Below are 15,531 nucleotides of genomic sequence, written 5' to 3'. Positions count from 1 at the left end.
AGTAACAAATCTTCTCACTAAAATCACTACACTAGAAGAATCTCTCATAAAAAATGCCCCTCTAAACAGTTATTCCACAAACTGGAGGATCTGCGCAAACAATTAGCTGATCTCCAATATACTTCAGTAGAAAGATCTCTGCTATTTACGAGGCAAATGTTTTACGAGAAAGGGAATAGGGCCCATACACTACTAGCCAAGAAACTTAGGGATATGAAAACACGTAATGCAGTCCTTACCCTTAAAGATAAAAAGGGGGTGATACAACATGATCTTCGCAGAATAGCCCAGATATTTAAGGAATATTTTTCTGAGATTTATAATCTCAAAAAAACAGAAAACTACACTCACCCACCCCAAATAGAAATGAAAAACTATATAAAATCATGTGGGCTCCCAATACTGTCAACAACTCAATTAAACACACTAAACGCAAGTATAGAACTGGAAGTTCTTAAAAAGGCTCAACCCCACAAAGCCCCTGGTCCTGATGGATACACAATGGCCTACTATAAAAAATTTCGAGATATATTGGCTCCAAAAATGGCTTTGCTATTTAATAATTTTTTGGGAACAGATCCTATCCCAGAAACAATGTTAAAATCACATATGGTGGTACTGCCTAAACCAGATAGAGATCCGTTAGACCCCAAAAACTACAGGCCAATATCTCTATTGAACACAGACTTAAAAATATTCACAAATTTTAGCAAATCGTTTATCTCCGCTATTACCATCCCTTGTAGACAAGGACCAGGTGGGTTTTGTCACGGGTAGATATGCAGGAGATAATATTCGTCGTACCATAAACTTGATAGACTTTATCAATCATTCAAAACTTCCATCTATACTATTAAGCCTTGACGCGGAAAAGGCCTTTGATAGGTTAAGCTGGCCATTCCTATTCCAAACTTTGAGGACCATGGGCTTTGAGGGAGCATTCCTCAACACTCTCTACAAGTTGTATTCCAATCCCCAGGTAGCTTTAAACATTCCATTTACGGACCCTCACCAATACTTTTCAATATCTAATGGTACTCGTCAGGGCTGCCCCCTGTCCCCCCTGCTTTTCGCCCTTTCCATAGAGCCTCTGGTGGCGCGGATAAGAGGCAATCCGGATATAACGGGGATAAGAATTGGGGAAAATGCATATAAAATTTCGCTTTTTGCGGATGATGTGTTAATGTCAGTATCCAACCCACATGTCTCCCTCCGTAACATGCATGCAGAGCTCTCTAAGTTTGGTAATCTTTCAAACTACAGAATAAATGACAGCAAAACGGAGGCTCTTTCCTTTAATCTATCTCCTCTAATGGTGGACGGTCTGAAATTGCGGTTTCCATATAGATGGCAAAAGGATACCCTTAAATACTTGGGAATCCATCTCCCTTGTGACTCCAAGAAATTAATACAATTTAATGTTTCCCCTCTAATCAATCGCATTATTAAAGACCTAAATAAATGGAAAGATTACAATATTTCCTGGATTGGTCGTATGACGGCATTTAAAATGAACTCCCTACCTAAACTAGTCTATTTATTCTCCAATACCTATGTGGATACCGCAAACTATACTGCTCCCCCTTCAAAAAGCTCTATTACGCTTCATATGGCATAGCAAACCACCTAGGATATCCAAAAAAAATAATAACCCTGCAAAGACAATTTGGAGGCCTCTCAGCCCCAAATATCTATAACTACTATGTGGCAAGCCAATTTAGGCAGATGGTAGCTTGGTTCGAGAAAAGACCTCATGCAAAATGGGCACAAATAGAATTTGAAGCATTTAAACCTTATCACCCAAGTGGTTTCCTATGGAAAAATAATTCTCCTCCTATGGGGGTGGAGGGAATATACTCCTCCCTACGATCCAACCTGAAATTATGGACGGTTGTGGGGAGGCGTGTGCCCCTCTTCCCGCAGGTTTCAGTTATGATCCCAATATATGGCAATCCCAGATTTACCCCAGGTCTTAAACGCACCTCAACATCAATATGGTTTCAGAAAGATATTTGGTTCATCTCAGATTTAATAAATCACTTCACAGGGAAACTGTATACCTATGATGATCTTAGGGACCGTATAGCACTTACCAATGCATACTATCTGCAATATATGCAAATACGACATTTTGTAGCTTCCATTTCTCCCAAGTTGGAATTTCCACAGAAAACAGAATTTGAAATAATTTGGGACGCAGGTCCCACACAAAAAGGATTAATTTCCTCTTTATACATGGTTGAACTCTCCGCAACGTACGACCTTGGAATATCAACATCGCTACATGAAGTACTGGGACCAAGCACTGGAAGCAGACACTACTCTTGATACATGGTCAAAGATCTGGATAAACGCCTCTAAATCTTCTATTTGTGTGCCTACAAAAGAAAACATATACAAAATAATGCTGCTATGGTATCAAACCCCAGTCCGCCTACATAAATTGAACCCCTCACTTTCCCCGGCATGCTGGAGGAATTGTGGACAACTTGGAACTCTCCATCTATTCTGGTTCTGCCCGGTAATCCAAAACTACTGGTCAGAGGCTCTTCAGCTAATAACTCGCTATACTGATCTAGAAGTACCCAGAGATCCCTGGATTTGCTTGTTGGCCAGACCTATACCCAAGATGAAACCTCATAGTCAACGTTTGATCAACCATTTTCTGACTGCAATAAGATGTGTTATCTCCAAACATTGGAGAGACACTTCCCCACCTACCATTTCTGAAGTGTTAAATAGGGTGAAATACATTTACAAGCTAGAATATCTTACGGCTATTTTACAAGATAGGATCCACATCTTTCAAAAGATATGGAAAGATATTGACCTTTAAAGAGAATCTGTATTGTTAAAATCGCACAAAAGTAAACATACCAGTGTGTTAGGGGACATCTCCTATTCCCCTCTGTCACAATTTCGCTGCTCCCCGCCGCATTAAAAGTGGTTAAAAACAGTTTTAAAAAGTTTGTTTATAAATAAACAAAATGGCCACCAAAACAGGAAGTAGGTTGATGTACAGTATGTCCACACATAGAAAATACATCCATACACAAGCAGGCTGTATACAGCCTTCCTTTTGAATCTCAAGAGATCATTTGTGTTTCTTTCCCCCCTGAGGGGGGAGTGCATAACAGAACCACAACACTGAAGAACTTGGCAGCCTTCCAGACACAGGCTGACAAGTCTGACAAGGGAAAGATACATTGATTTATTACAGAGACTGTGATAGTACAAATTGCTGCAGTAAGCCAGAACACATTAGAATAGCTTTCGGAACTTGTAGGATGATAAAAAACAGGATGCAATTTTTGTTACGGAGTCTCTTTAAGCTGTATTAGGTAGACTGTATATTAAGGTATAGTCCCTATTGTGCTAAATCAGGATTATATAGTCTGGTGGGCTGGCAGATCACTCTTTTCTCCCCTCCTCTTTCTCTCCTGATCTAAAATTCATTTCTACTCTTTCTCTCTCTTTTCTACTCTTCTCTTATTCCATAGGAGGGTTCTTCACCCCTCTTAGGATACTGATCTGATAGGGTTACTCCATCTCTTTGAAAAAGATAACAGATTTAAACCCATAAGGGTCTTTCACAGCGAGATGGATGACTCTTTGTTGATTACTGAAACAACATATATGGATATTAGATATGTTATAACATACCTCCACATGGCTAATGTATCGAGATTATTGATATAGCTGCTAACACAATACGACTAAACATTCTGTTCTGACTTTTTATAATATCCTGTGTGGATTGTATTGTATTCTATTATGCAAAGGAAAAAAAATAAAAATTTAAATAAAGTATGAGAATATTTTCTTAGCTGCTAATCTTCTTGTAATTATTCATAGTACACAACCAATTCACTATATCATATTTTTTTTTCCGCTTCAGTGTCTTTAAAGGGAAGGTCTACTTACCTGGGGCTTCCTCCAGCCCCTTGCAGCCATCCTGTGCCCTCACCGCAGCTACGCTCCCACCGGTGGCCCAGGGTCCCCTTCTGGTGCAAGATGTCTACTGCGCTCTAGCGTGTGGCTCACTGAGTCGCACTGACGTTATCCGGCATGTACTGTGCCTGCGCAGTACAGTCCAGATGTCAGTGCGACTCCGTGAGCCACACGCTGGAGCGCAGTAAGATGCCGAACTGGTGAGGTCGGCATCTGCGCTGGAGGGGACCGGGAGCCACTGGAGCACACAAAGGCACAGGAGGAAGCCCCAGGTAAGTAGTGGTTGTGGGTTTTTTTTTTTTTTTACCTCTGACTTTCCCTTTAAGAGGCCACCCTGCAGTGTTTGGAAGTCTTGCCCAAGGCTGTCTTGCTGAATAAAAACTGACTGATATGGATTGGATTCAAACCATGGTCTCCGTCTTAAGTGCGTACACACATGCGACTATAGTCGTTTGAAACGATAGTTCCCCCGATCGTTTCAAACGACGATCGTTTAAAATAAAACAGCCAACAACCATTAAGTCTCTTAACGATGGACAAGCTAGAACGTTAAAAACGAACGATCTAGCTTGGCAGATTTTTTCCAACAACTATCGTTTGCAAAAGTAGTACATGTCACAGACCGCAAGGCCGGTCTGCGGATAGGGTAAATCGATCAGTCAGAAATCCTCACACTGTCATTTCGTCCATCACGAAGCGTAAACCTGACTTTGCAGTTGATGAACTGACTAATGGAGGAAGCGTTCGGACACAAACGGATTCACCACACACCTACAATTCAAAGATCTGCCACCAAGCGAGTTACACAGCCTGCTACTGTAATTACTAGGACTTTGAGAACGCTCTATTAACCATTAGCAGTATGCAGGAACCTGGGTCAGATCGTTATATCTGGGCCGGGTTCTCGCATACGGGTTATAAATGTATACTTCTATTAAACACAGGGTATCGAGTTCAGGAGAATAGGTACAATTGTGTATGTTTAGCAAAAGGTCATAACCGCTAAACAATTTTTAAAACGTTCAATAACAAATGCATTACATACAGTTATATACACACAGAGCTAAAAATAAAAGGGAATAAAATCAGAAAATTCTTACTTAGTTATGCTGAGCAGTCCTTTTGAAAGAATGAAGAAAGAGTCCAGTTTTAAAGGTAGGCATTCAGGTTAAAAGTCCTTTGTCACAGGAGCCCTAGTGGCTGACCGCAATTGGCCTTCTAAACGGTGCCAGCGCACAGATCGTGCGGACTCTGGTCGCAGTCAATGCGCAGGAACCGTTGGGAATTAGCCGCAGACAAACCAGAAGGGAGCCTGTGAGATACGGGTAAGTACAACTCGCACACGATTCAGGGTATACTGCCACCACCATGGGTAGGGGCCCGTGGACCCGACTGCCTGACTGATCCTGCGAATAAAACGGTTAAAACATGCTGTATTCTGTCTAGCCAAAAACAACCAATAGTAGCGTCTCTCCAGAGACCCGGGATCAGTTCTGTGTGTGCTGATAAGCAGGGTAGCGGACAGTGAATGACTTGGATAAAGTCGTTTATTCATGGCAATATAAATAATTAATATATACAGACATTTATTAAAACAGTAATAGCCAGTATAAAAAATAGAAGGGAGAAAAATACTTAGTTCCTGGAAAGATGTTATCTTTTTTGTGGGAAAAATCAGAGTTCTGGGTTTCAATCAAAGTTCAGAGTTCAGACCAGGTGGATTCCAGCATATCTTCAAGCTGGCACCGATGAGTTCAAGATGTTTTCAGGGTGGAGGACGCTGAGTTTGGGTCCTCTGCCATTCTTATGCCCCGTAGGAGGGAGTGAGGGCGGGCCCACACACCCCCTTAGAACATGAGATGAGTCCTCCCCTTGTCCTGGGGACCAGAAATCATACCTTAACCATATATGGGCTCTATCTCACAGAACCATACAGGTCAGGGCAGATTTACTAATATTTTCAGGTCTGCCTCGATGTACCCAGCAGCCTGATACCAAACATGAGGGGTGGGACCCCTGTGGTATCATCAGGGCACTTTCGAACTGCCTAACTGGCAGTCTTTACCTCAGAATGTTCTGAGATGCTCTCAGAACCAACGCCAGACAGGGCCCTACATGCTGTTAGTTTGGAGGGTCTGCCAGCCTGGCAACACAGAAAATATGATACATATAGCAGTTTATGGAATATGAGATTCCTCTGGGATTTATAGCAGGTCATTCCCAGGCAAAGGCTCTTTGAAGTTTGGGGCAGCTAGCTAGGTGTCGGCTCCCCTGCTAGGGAGCCAGAGGGTCTGGCTTTTCCCCAACTAGATTGCTTCTGTCATGGCGCTTGTCACCTGTACCTGATGGATGGGCCATCAGCACAGCTTGAAGCCAGGGACTCTCTGTGGCAGAGTAGGCTCAGGCTCATTAGCATATCAAAAGAGCCATCCAGCAGTTGGGCTGGTGCTATCTCTCTGCTGAGAAGACTTAGCTGCTCCTACACACTCAATCCCGATTGTATCGATTTGAAGCGCAATCGATGCCGAGAATCGAGTGCGATCGCTTTTTCTTCACGGGTGGTTACAGGACGCACCTGCGGCCCCGCAACCGTCCGTGACATCCTTGAATCGCAGCATGCGGCGGTTCTCCGTAGAACGCATGCTTGGACTTCCCTGGTCGATCAAATTTGGAGAACTGAGGGAGGGGTCCCTCGCAACCAGTTTTGACTGACCTGAGTTTTGGGCTCACTACCTGGAAAGTAGGTGTGTTTCAGGCGGGGCTACCCCCTAATCAGCAGGTTGCCGCCCACAGACTCAGAGCAAGAAATGTACCAATTATTAATAATCTGTGTGACTCTGCCCCAGATTGGCGCATCGCAAATCCGAGACTATATTCATAAGCGGCTTGCGACCCTGTATTTAACGAGGCTATACATGCCTAGTCTGTCGCATTCGCTCTACGCAGGCCGGATAAAGTGGTTTTCCTACGGATCCCTGACAGCTAGAAAATTGCAATTCATGTGAATGATGGCACTGATTTCTAGATATCAGGAAATGTTTGTTTTTCTGTGCCAAACCCATTTTGAATTAATACATAAACGTTTTCTTTGTGTCTTATGAGTTTGGAGGTAATCTCCTTATCTTACTGGTTCGAGCTGGTTTTCTTTTGGGGAAAGGCTGAAGCAGGAAATGGCCCTCGGCAGGGGGTAGCCAGGCATGAAACTCCTTGCTGACCTGACACAGGATGTGGGTGAGGGGCTGTTGCTCTCAGTAAGAAGAGAGGGAAAAAGACATCTTTTGTACATTTACACAGGACTGCAGGAATTGTGCACGACCATACGAAAATCGTTGGCGCTAGCGCACGACTTTCCGTAATGTTCGTCACAGTACATCGTTGGAAACCGGTCGTTCGTACTAGGTTTGACATGTGCATTTCGCTATTTCTCCATGGAACGTTTCATTTTTATGCACAAGCGCAATAGTGGCTTTACGTGATATAACGTTCGTTCTAACGATCAGATCGTTACACACATTTAAAAACTAAGTTTACTTAGGTCGTTCTTTCGTCAATTAAAAGTTCGTTCGTTGTTCACAACAAACGATTGTTGTCGCATGTGTGTACGTAGCTTTAGTCCGTCTTTAACCAGTACACTAGCCAGCCACAATATGATCACAAGACCCCAAGTTCTGAATAGCATTTCTAGGACCCAAGAGTGAAGGTGGGTACACACGTCAGATAAGTCTTTGGAAAATGAAAGATCACATACCAATTTTACCCCCTTTCATGTAGTATGAGAGCCATGCTCTACACAGTCTATTCTATGGAGCTGAACTCCCCATCAGATAAAAATCGATGCAAGATGCTGAACACTTGCAACAGATCAGTATCTGTAAAAGATCAGTTCCTGCAAAAGATCCGTTCCTGCAAACCGCATTCATAGTCTTTGTCTGCAGATCTCGTGCACACCTTGTTTAACGGACAATTATCTGTATACCAGATCCACCAGGTTGGATCTTCAGATCGGCAGATAATTGTCTGATCTGCAGAGTAATGTCCATTAACCACCCTGGCGTTCTATTGAGATCGCCAGGGAGGCTGCGGGAGGGTTTTTTTTCAATAAAAAAAAAACTATTTCATGCAGCCAACTGAAAGTTGGCTGCATGAAAGCCCACTAGAGGGCGCTCCGGAGGCGTTCTTCCGATCGCCTCCGGCGCCCAGAACAAACAAGGAAGGCCGCAATGAGCAGCCTTCCTTGTTTGGCTTTCCTCGTCGCCATGGCGACGAGCGGAGTGACGTCATGGACGTCAGCCGCCTCTGATCCAGCCCTTAGCGCTGGCCTGAACTGATAGGTCCGGCTGCGCAGGGCTCGGGCGGCTGGGGGGACCCTCTTTCGCCGCTGCTCGCGGCGGATCGCCGCAGAGCGGCGGCGATCAGGCAGCACACGCGGCTGGCAAAGTGCCGGCTGCGTGTGCTGCTTTTTATTTGAAGCAAATCGGCCCAGCAGGGCCTGAGCGGCAGCCTCCGGCGGTGATGGGACGAGCTGAGCTCGCCCATACCGCTCAGGAGGTTAAACAAGGTGTGTATGAGGATCTGCAGATGTCATAGACTATGAATGCACTTTGCAGGAATGGATCTTTTGCAGGGATTGATCTTTTGCAGACACTGATCTGTTGCATGTGTACAGCATCTTTGTGTGCAGCATCTTGCAAAGATTTTTATCTAATGGAGAGTTCAGCTCCATAGAATAGACTGTGAAGGTATGGCTCTCATACTACATAAAAGGGGGTAAAATTGGTTTGTGATCTTTCATTTTCCAAAGACTATGGTCTGACGTGTACGCACCTTTAGTTTACTCCATAGATTAGAGCCACATTAATCCATGCTAGGGCTGCATGATTTTAGGGGGGGAAAAAAATTGCGATTTATTTTTTCTTTCAAAAGGCAATTTCAATTTTTTTTTCATGATTTTCTTCAACTCAAGCTTTAGCACTAAATTCACAATGCCCCAGTATAGTTTAGCCAGGTAGGTGCCTCCAGTATAGTTGCCCCAGTATAGGTTAGCTAGGTGTCTCCAGTATAGGTAGCCAGTATAGTTGCCCCTAGTAATGGTTATCTAGGTATAGTTGCCCCATAGGTTAGCTAAGTAGGTGCCTCCAGTATAGGTAGCTAGGCAGCATAGTTGCAGCGGTGGGGGAGAGCGGGTATAGCGCAATAACTCTCATTCAGCGATCCCAGCAGCCTCTTCCTACTTCCTCTCCCAAGCGTCTGTCGCATTGTTACAAGCATCCCCTGTGATGTAATAGCATGTCATTGCGACGGTGTGGGTATCAACGCGAAGGGTACTTGGGAGAGGAAGCAGAAAGGGGCTGTGGGGGAAGGCGGGCGATTGAGTTCCTGCGGCTTACTCATGCGGGAAGCGGAAAATAAAGTGGCGGGACAGGGAAAATTATACACTTTTTAAAAAAAAATCGCTGCTTTCACAATTACATAATCGTCGTGCCCCACATTGCGATTTCGGTTTATCGTGCAGCCCTAATCCATGCCACACTAAGGATCAACCAATCCGACAGTTTGTTTGCATGTTGGATTAGGCCTGGTGCACACCAAAAACGTTAGCAGATCCACAAAATGCTAGCAGATTTTGAAACTCTTTTTCTTCTGTAGCGTTTCAACTAGCATTTTGCGGTTTTGGAAAGCGTTTTTGGTGTAGTAGATTTCATATATTGTTACAGTAAAGCGGTTACTGAACTCCTGGCAAACCGCTCTGAAGTACCGTTTTTCAGAGCGGTTTGCGTTTTTTCCTATACTTAACATTGAGGCAGAAACGCATCCGCAATCCAAAATCTGCAGCAGCCCGGGAGTATGAGTTTCTGCAAAACGCCTCCCGCTCTGGTTTGCACCAGCCCATTGAAATACATTACCCAAGAGGATCCGCACCCGCAAGCGGATCGCAAACCGCAGCCGAAACGCTCTGGTGTGCACTAGGCTTTAGTGTGGCTCTGTAATATTAACTAGCTGACGCATCGTATTCTAGCTCATAGGTTCTCAACGTGTGGTACGCGTACCCCAGGGGGTACTCCTGAGGGTTCTAGGGAGTACTCGGGCTTGATTATACTTAACCAAAAATAACAAATTTTAGAGTTTTAGAAAATGATAAATCTTATTTAAACAGCACCAAATTAGTATTTTAGCTAATTAAAAGCAATAGTAAATGCTTGGAAATGGTTTAGAACCAATTATAATGTACTACGATTAAATATATATTTGTCAAGGGGTACGTGTGATAATGTTTACCATGCTAGGGGGTACTTGGTGAGTATGGGGGTTTAAAAGGGGTACATAGCAATAAAATGTTGAGAAACACTGTTCTAGCTGATCTAGAGGTTTCTTTAGCTTACAGGGACAGTAATGGGTGATTTGCATATATTCAGCAGTAATGCACTGGGGGACATCTGAGCTCACGCCAACCTAAATTATCGCAAATACTTTTTGTTTTAAAGAAAACCTGTAACGAGAAAAAGTTCCCCTGGGGGGGTACTCGCCTCGGGTGAGGGAAGCCTCCAGATCCTATCGATGCTTCTCCTGGCCTCCTGTGTCCCACGGCGGTTTTGCTGTGCCCCTCCAAACAGCGGAGATGTAAATATTTACCTTCCCGGCTCCAGCGCAGGCGCAGTATCGGCTCTCTGCTCGGAGATGGGTGGAAATAGCCAATCGCTGTCGGGCCACTCTACTGCGCAGGCGCAAGTCTCCTGCGTCCGCGTAGTAGCGCAGACCCGACTGAGATCTATTTCCGACTATCTCCGTGCGGAGAGCCGCAACAGCGCCCTCACTGGAGCCAGGGAAGGTTAATGTAGCTTGTCAGTCTTGCTGAGCCAGGATTGCCGGAGACTTCGGGGGAGCCAGCTCTGGATTGTCTGCAGCTAAAGCGGAGGGGGAAACCTCATTGGGACCTTAAGGCTTCCCCCTCCCGAGGTAAGTACCCCCAGGGGACTTTTTTTTTTTTTTTTTTTCTTCACATAGGACCCAAGAGCTAACTACTTGAATGTGGTAGATGCTTTGAATTGTCCTGTTTAGGTTTTTAAATGAAGCTGCTTATACTTAATTTATTTAAAAATGGAAATTATGTAGAGATTTGTAATTGTAGTGGTTTTTTTCATAGCCTCTCTTTGGAGAGAACAAGAATCCTGTGGAGAAGTTGAAGAAGGGTGATAACAAGCGGCTTTCTGTAGAGCGCATCTATCAGAAGAAGACCCAGTTGGAGCATATATTGCTCCGTCCAGACACCTACATTGGCTCGGTGGAGCCTGTTACTCAGGTAAGCTTAATGAATTCCTCTCTCCAAATATTGACATTACATTACTGCTTACATGTTTCCTAAAATGTCACATCCTCGATGGATCAACCTTATACTATAACTGATGCATCCCCTTATTTTATTTTTTTCCCTATTGCAGCAAATGTGGGTGTATGATGTGGAGGAAGGACTGAATTTAAGAGAAGTGACATTTGTCCCTGGTTTATACAAAATTTTTGATGAAATCTTAGGTGAGTTCATAAGATGTACGATTGATGTCATGCATTTTTACTTATTAGAGTAAGAGATTGGTGAAATGAATCCCCTCTTAGCAACCAATATAAAATCTATCAAACTATGGTCCTTTTGTTTAGAAGCTGATTGGACTGGATCATAGAAGTAGTTGTCTGTCTGTAGCCTAATGCGGTTATTCTGTGACAACTTTTACTAGTCGTCTTAAAGGGAATGTCCAAGCAAAATAAAGAGTTTCACTTACCTGGGGCTTCTACCAGCCCCATGCAGCCATCCTGTGCCCTCGTAGTCACTCACTGCTGCTCCAGTCCCCCGCTGGCAGCTTGCCGACCTCGGAGGTCGGCGGGACGCATTGCGTACATTTTTACGCATTACCGCTAGTGCAGGAACATCAACACATACATTTTTACGCATTACTGGTTCAATGCGTAAATTTACGCATTGAATCAGTAACGCGTAAAAATGTATGTGTTAATGTTCCTGCACTATCGGGAAAGCGTTAAAATGTACGCAATGCGTCCCGCCGAGGTCGGCAAGCTGCCAGCGGGGGACTGGAGCAGCAGTGAGTGACTACGAGGGCACAGGATGGCTGCATGGGGCTGGTAGAAACCCCAGGTAAGTGAAACTCTTTATTTTGCTTGAACCTTCCCTTTAAACCCCATCTACACAATAAAATGATTTGAGCTATTCAATCGAATTTGATCGATTTAAATCCGACATTTCTGGGATTCGATCGGTAGTGTGAACGATTTACTATTTTGCAATGACATTTGACCACACAATTGAATCCCGGTCGAACATGTTCGATTTAATCGATCAATCGAATTGCACAAAAAATTGTGTTGTGTAGATGGGGCTTAAAAAGAAAAATCTCTTGCTGTGGATGCTGCAGTTAGCCTGAATCGCACTACTACTAATTCCCAAACATCTTGGCACAATTGACTAAAACCTGATATGACCCACTTGAGAGAGGCAGTTCCTAACCAACTGTACTGTAAAGGTGCATACACACAACATACTATAGTATTTGGAAAATGAAAGATCACAGACCAATCTTAACACCCTTCATGTAGTGTGAGAGCCATACTCTACACAGTCTTTTCTATGGAGCTGAACTCCACATCAGAAAAAAATCTTTGCAAGATGCTGCACACACAGATGCTGTACAGACACAGAAGATCAGTATCTGCAAAAGATCTGTTCCTGCCAAAAATCCTTTCCTGCAAATTGCAAATTGCAATGTCTGAGATCTGCAGATCAACATACACACATGATTTAACTGACATTCATCTGCAGATCAAGCAATCCTCTGCAGATCTGAAAATCCATCCTGGTGGATCTGATCTGCAGATGAATGTCAGTTAAATCATGTGTGTATGATGATCTGCAGATCTCATAGACTATCCTTTCAATTTGCAGGAATGGATTTTGGCAGGAACAGATCTTTTGCAGATACTGATCTTTTGTGTCTGTACAGCATCTGTGTGTGCAGCATCTTGCAAAGATTTTTTTCTGATGTGGAGTTCAGCTCCATAGAAAAGACTGTGTAGAGTATGGCTCTCATACTACATGAAGGGTGGTAAGATTGGTCTGTGATCTTTCACTTTACAAAGACTATAGTCTGTGTGTATGCACCTATAATCTAGTCCAGATCAGTTGGGCAACTTGTGGTTTCCCCAGGAGGCAAGCAGGTCTCTCTGGATCCTCAGTAATTGAGCCTCAGAGTGTAATTTGTCGTCTTAGTTGTATATCCTCATGTACTGAATTTTCGGGATGATCAATGAGATGCAAATATGTCTGAAGTTATGCAAATATATGCAGCTTGAAAAAGGACTAATCAATTTATACCTGTGTTTAAAATTGATAAGTCCAATTTCTAAATGCATACATTTGTATCACCTCAGAATAATATGCATATTTCTGATCATCCCTACTGCATTACTGAATGAAGCCAGTAGTTGCCATTAACATTGTTCCTCTTGCAGTAAATGCTGCTGACAACAAGCAAAGGGATCGGTCGATGTCCTGCATTAAGGTGACAATTGACAGGTAAGTAAGACTTAGTATTTCTGGTTATGTTGTATTTCCACTGGGCCAAGATCATATTGGAACACTTTGCTTCTTCTCTTGTTAGTGAGAACAACACGGTGAGCGTGTGGAATAACGGGAAGGGTATTCCTGTTGTTGAGCACAAGGTGGAGAAGGTCTTTGTTCCTGCCCTTATCTTTGGACAGCTTTTGACTTCCAGTAATTATGACGATGAGGAGAAGAAAGTCACTGGTGAGTTGTTGTCCCTCGTGTGATGTTTTACCTGCTACTCTATTGCAGATTGTTTACCTGGAGAACAGTTCCATAGCTAAGTGCAAACGTCATTTACTCAGATTGTCATGTGCTTTATATTGCAGGTGGTCGTAATGGGTACGGTGCCAAATTGTGTAACATCTTCAGCAACAAGTTCACAGTGGAAACTGCTTGTCGGGAGTACAAGAAGATGTTTAAACAGGTATAGAACCCCAGCCTGCCTTCTAAATGCTAGAACTGAAATACTGTTTATATTGAATGTTCCGCTTCAGCAGAAATTGTTCATTTGTTTGCTTTTGAAAGTAAGCTAGTTTTGAGCAGATCAATAACACACAAATGATTCTGATTTGATGCAGGAGTATGCAAATTTATGTAGTTTGAAAACAGGGCTGTGGAGTCGGTACAAAAATCATCCAACTACTCAGTTTATGAAACCTCCGACTCCAGGTACCCAAAATTACTCCCACGCCACAGCCGTGTTTGAAAATGGACCAATCTAAGTAAACCTTGGAGCCATTTGGTCCCTTTTCAAGTTGCATCAGTTTGGAATTCTGTACATCTCATTGACCATCCCTATTAGTTTGAAGCTGAATGGGCTTGACATCTTTTCAGCTATTCTACTGTTGTGCCATAATTCAGCTGATTTGGATGGGGAGTGGGGTGACTAGGAAAGATGCCTTCAAAAACACAAAGCAAGCATCATATAGCGTTATGTGGCGCTTTTTTTTTTTTTTTTTTTTTTTTTTTTTTTTTTTTTGTCAAATGCAGATCACAAACAGCGAAGCAGACAGTTTAGTATCTAGAACGATTTTAAGGCTGGAAAAAATTGTAGTGTTCCGGACTGACATGCTGTTTTGCCGGATCGCAAACTGACAGTCGATGGATCCTATGCTATTAATAGACCCATCGACTGGTCAAGCCGCACTCCTGAATATTGATTCAGGTAGTTGCAGGATTGCATGGAGTATGGTAAATCTAGATTACCAAATGGCTTGTAAAGGTTTAAAGCTGAAAATGAATATAGGTTGTAGAAGGTAGAAAAGATAATAAAGGAAAACTATAGTGGAAAGAATATGGGACAGGACATTGTTCAACTTGGTGTTTGGTTGCAGTACTGACCACCACCTCCACTCTTCAGTTCAGGTGTTTTGCCTTGTAGTTTCATACTCATTGCAAGGGAGTGAATTCAGCAAGGCTGAAGCATTGATGGTCTATATAGTAGCCAAACCAATTTCTCATACACATGCTTGATTGAAGGCGTCTGATAACCGTCTCAGCTGGCAATTAGGCGTGTGTAGTGGCAGCAAGCAATCCGCCCACTACCAATTTTGCGCACGTCTCTCCATCGTCCCTCTGCCTCACCACATAGCTACACAGTGCGTTGTCTGCTACACAGCTGACTCGCGTCTGTGCAGCCCAGCACAACATCCAGTGTGTGTGTGTGTATATACTCAACGCAGGAGAGCAATATGGCATCCTCTACGTCCTTTGTGCTTAAAGGAACCTGACAGGAATACTTGAAAGAAAGGGGGAGAACCGAGAGCCCAATATGGTGTAGTATGTTAATGAGGTGATGTCTGATGCAAACACACACAATGGTTATACTCACAAGGACTGGTCGCCTCCAAGGCAACCACTGGATAAGCAGGCGGGGAGAATTGTAACCTGACCCCGCTCAGGGTTAAGAAGTCGCTCTCTGTAGATAGAAGGAAATGGGGATACATCCCTCCACCAAGGGTGGACTAAACAGT

At 43.5% G+C, this 15,531-nt stretch overlaps 1 protein-coding gene across 1 annotated transcript in view; it reads left to right on the top strand.

Annotated features, from left to right (window-relative positions):
* The window catches only part of TOP2A (DNA topoisomerase II alpha), a 91,574-nt gene that overhangs the window by 12,948 nt on the left and 63,095 nt on the right, over positions 1 to 15,531 (top strand). The window contains exons 2-6 of the mRNA XM_068263351.1: positions 11,093 to 11,248; positions 11,388 to 11,478; positions 13,465 to 13,528; positions 13,614 to 13,759; positions 13,885 to 13,982. Of these exons, the coding sequence (XP_068119452.1) occupies positions 11,093 to 11,248; positions 11,388 to 11,478; positions 13,465 to 13,528; positions 13,614 to 13,759; positions 13,885 to 13,982 (555 nt within the window). The remainder of the gene's footprint in view (positions 1 to 11,092; positions 11,249 to 11,387; positions 11,479 to 13,464; positions 13,529 to 13,613; positions 13,760 to 13,884; positions 13,983 to 15,531) is intronic.

This window comes from Hyperolius riggenbachi, chromosome 12, assembly GCF_040937935.1.
Source record: "Hyperolius riggenbachi isolate aHypRig1 chromosome 12, aHypRig1.pri, whole genome shotgun sequence".
NCBI lineage: Eukaryota > Metazoa > Chordata > Amphibia > Anura > Hyperoliidae > Hyperolius > Hyperolius riggenbachi.
The sequence above is the reverse complement of the archived record's forward strand: the minus strand, read 5'-3'. Positions and strand labels throughout refer to the sequence as shown.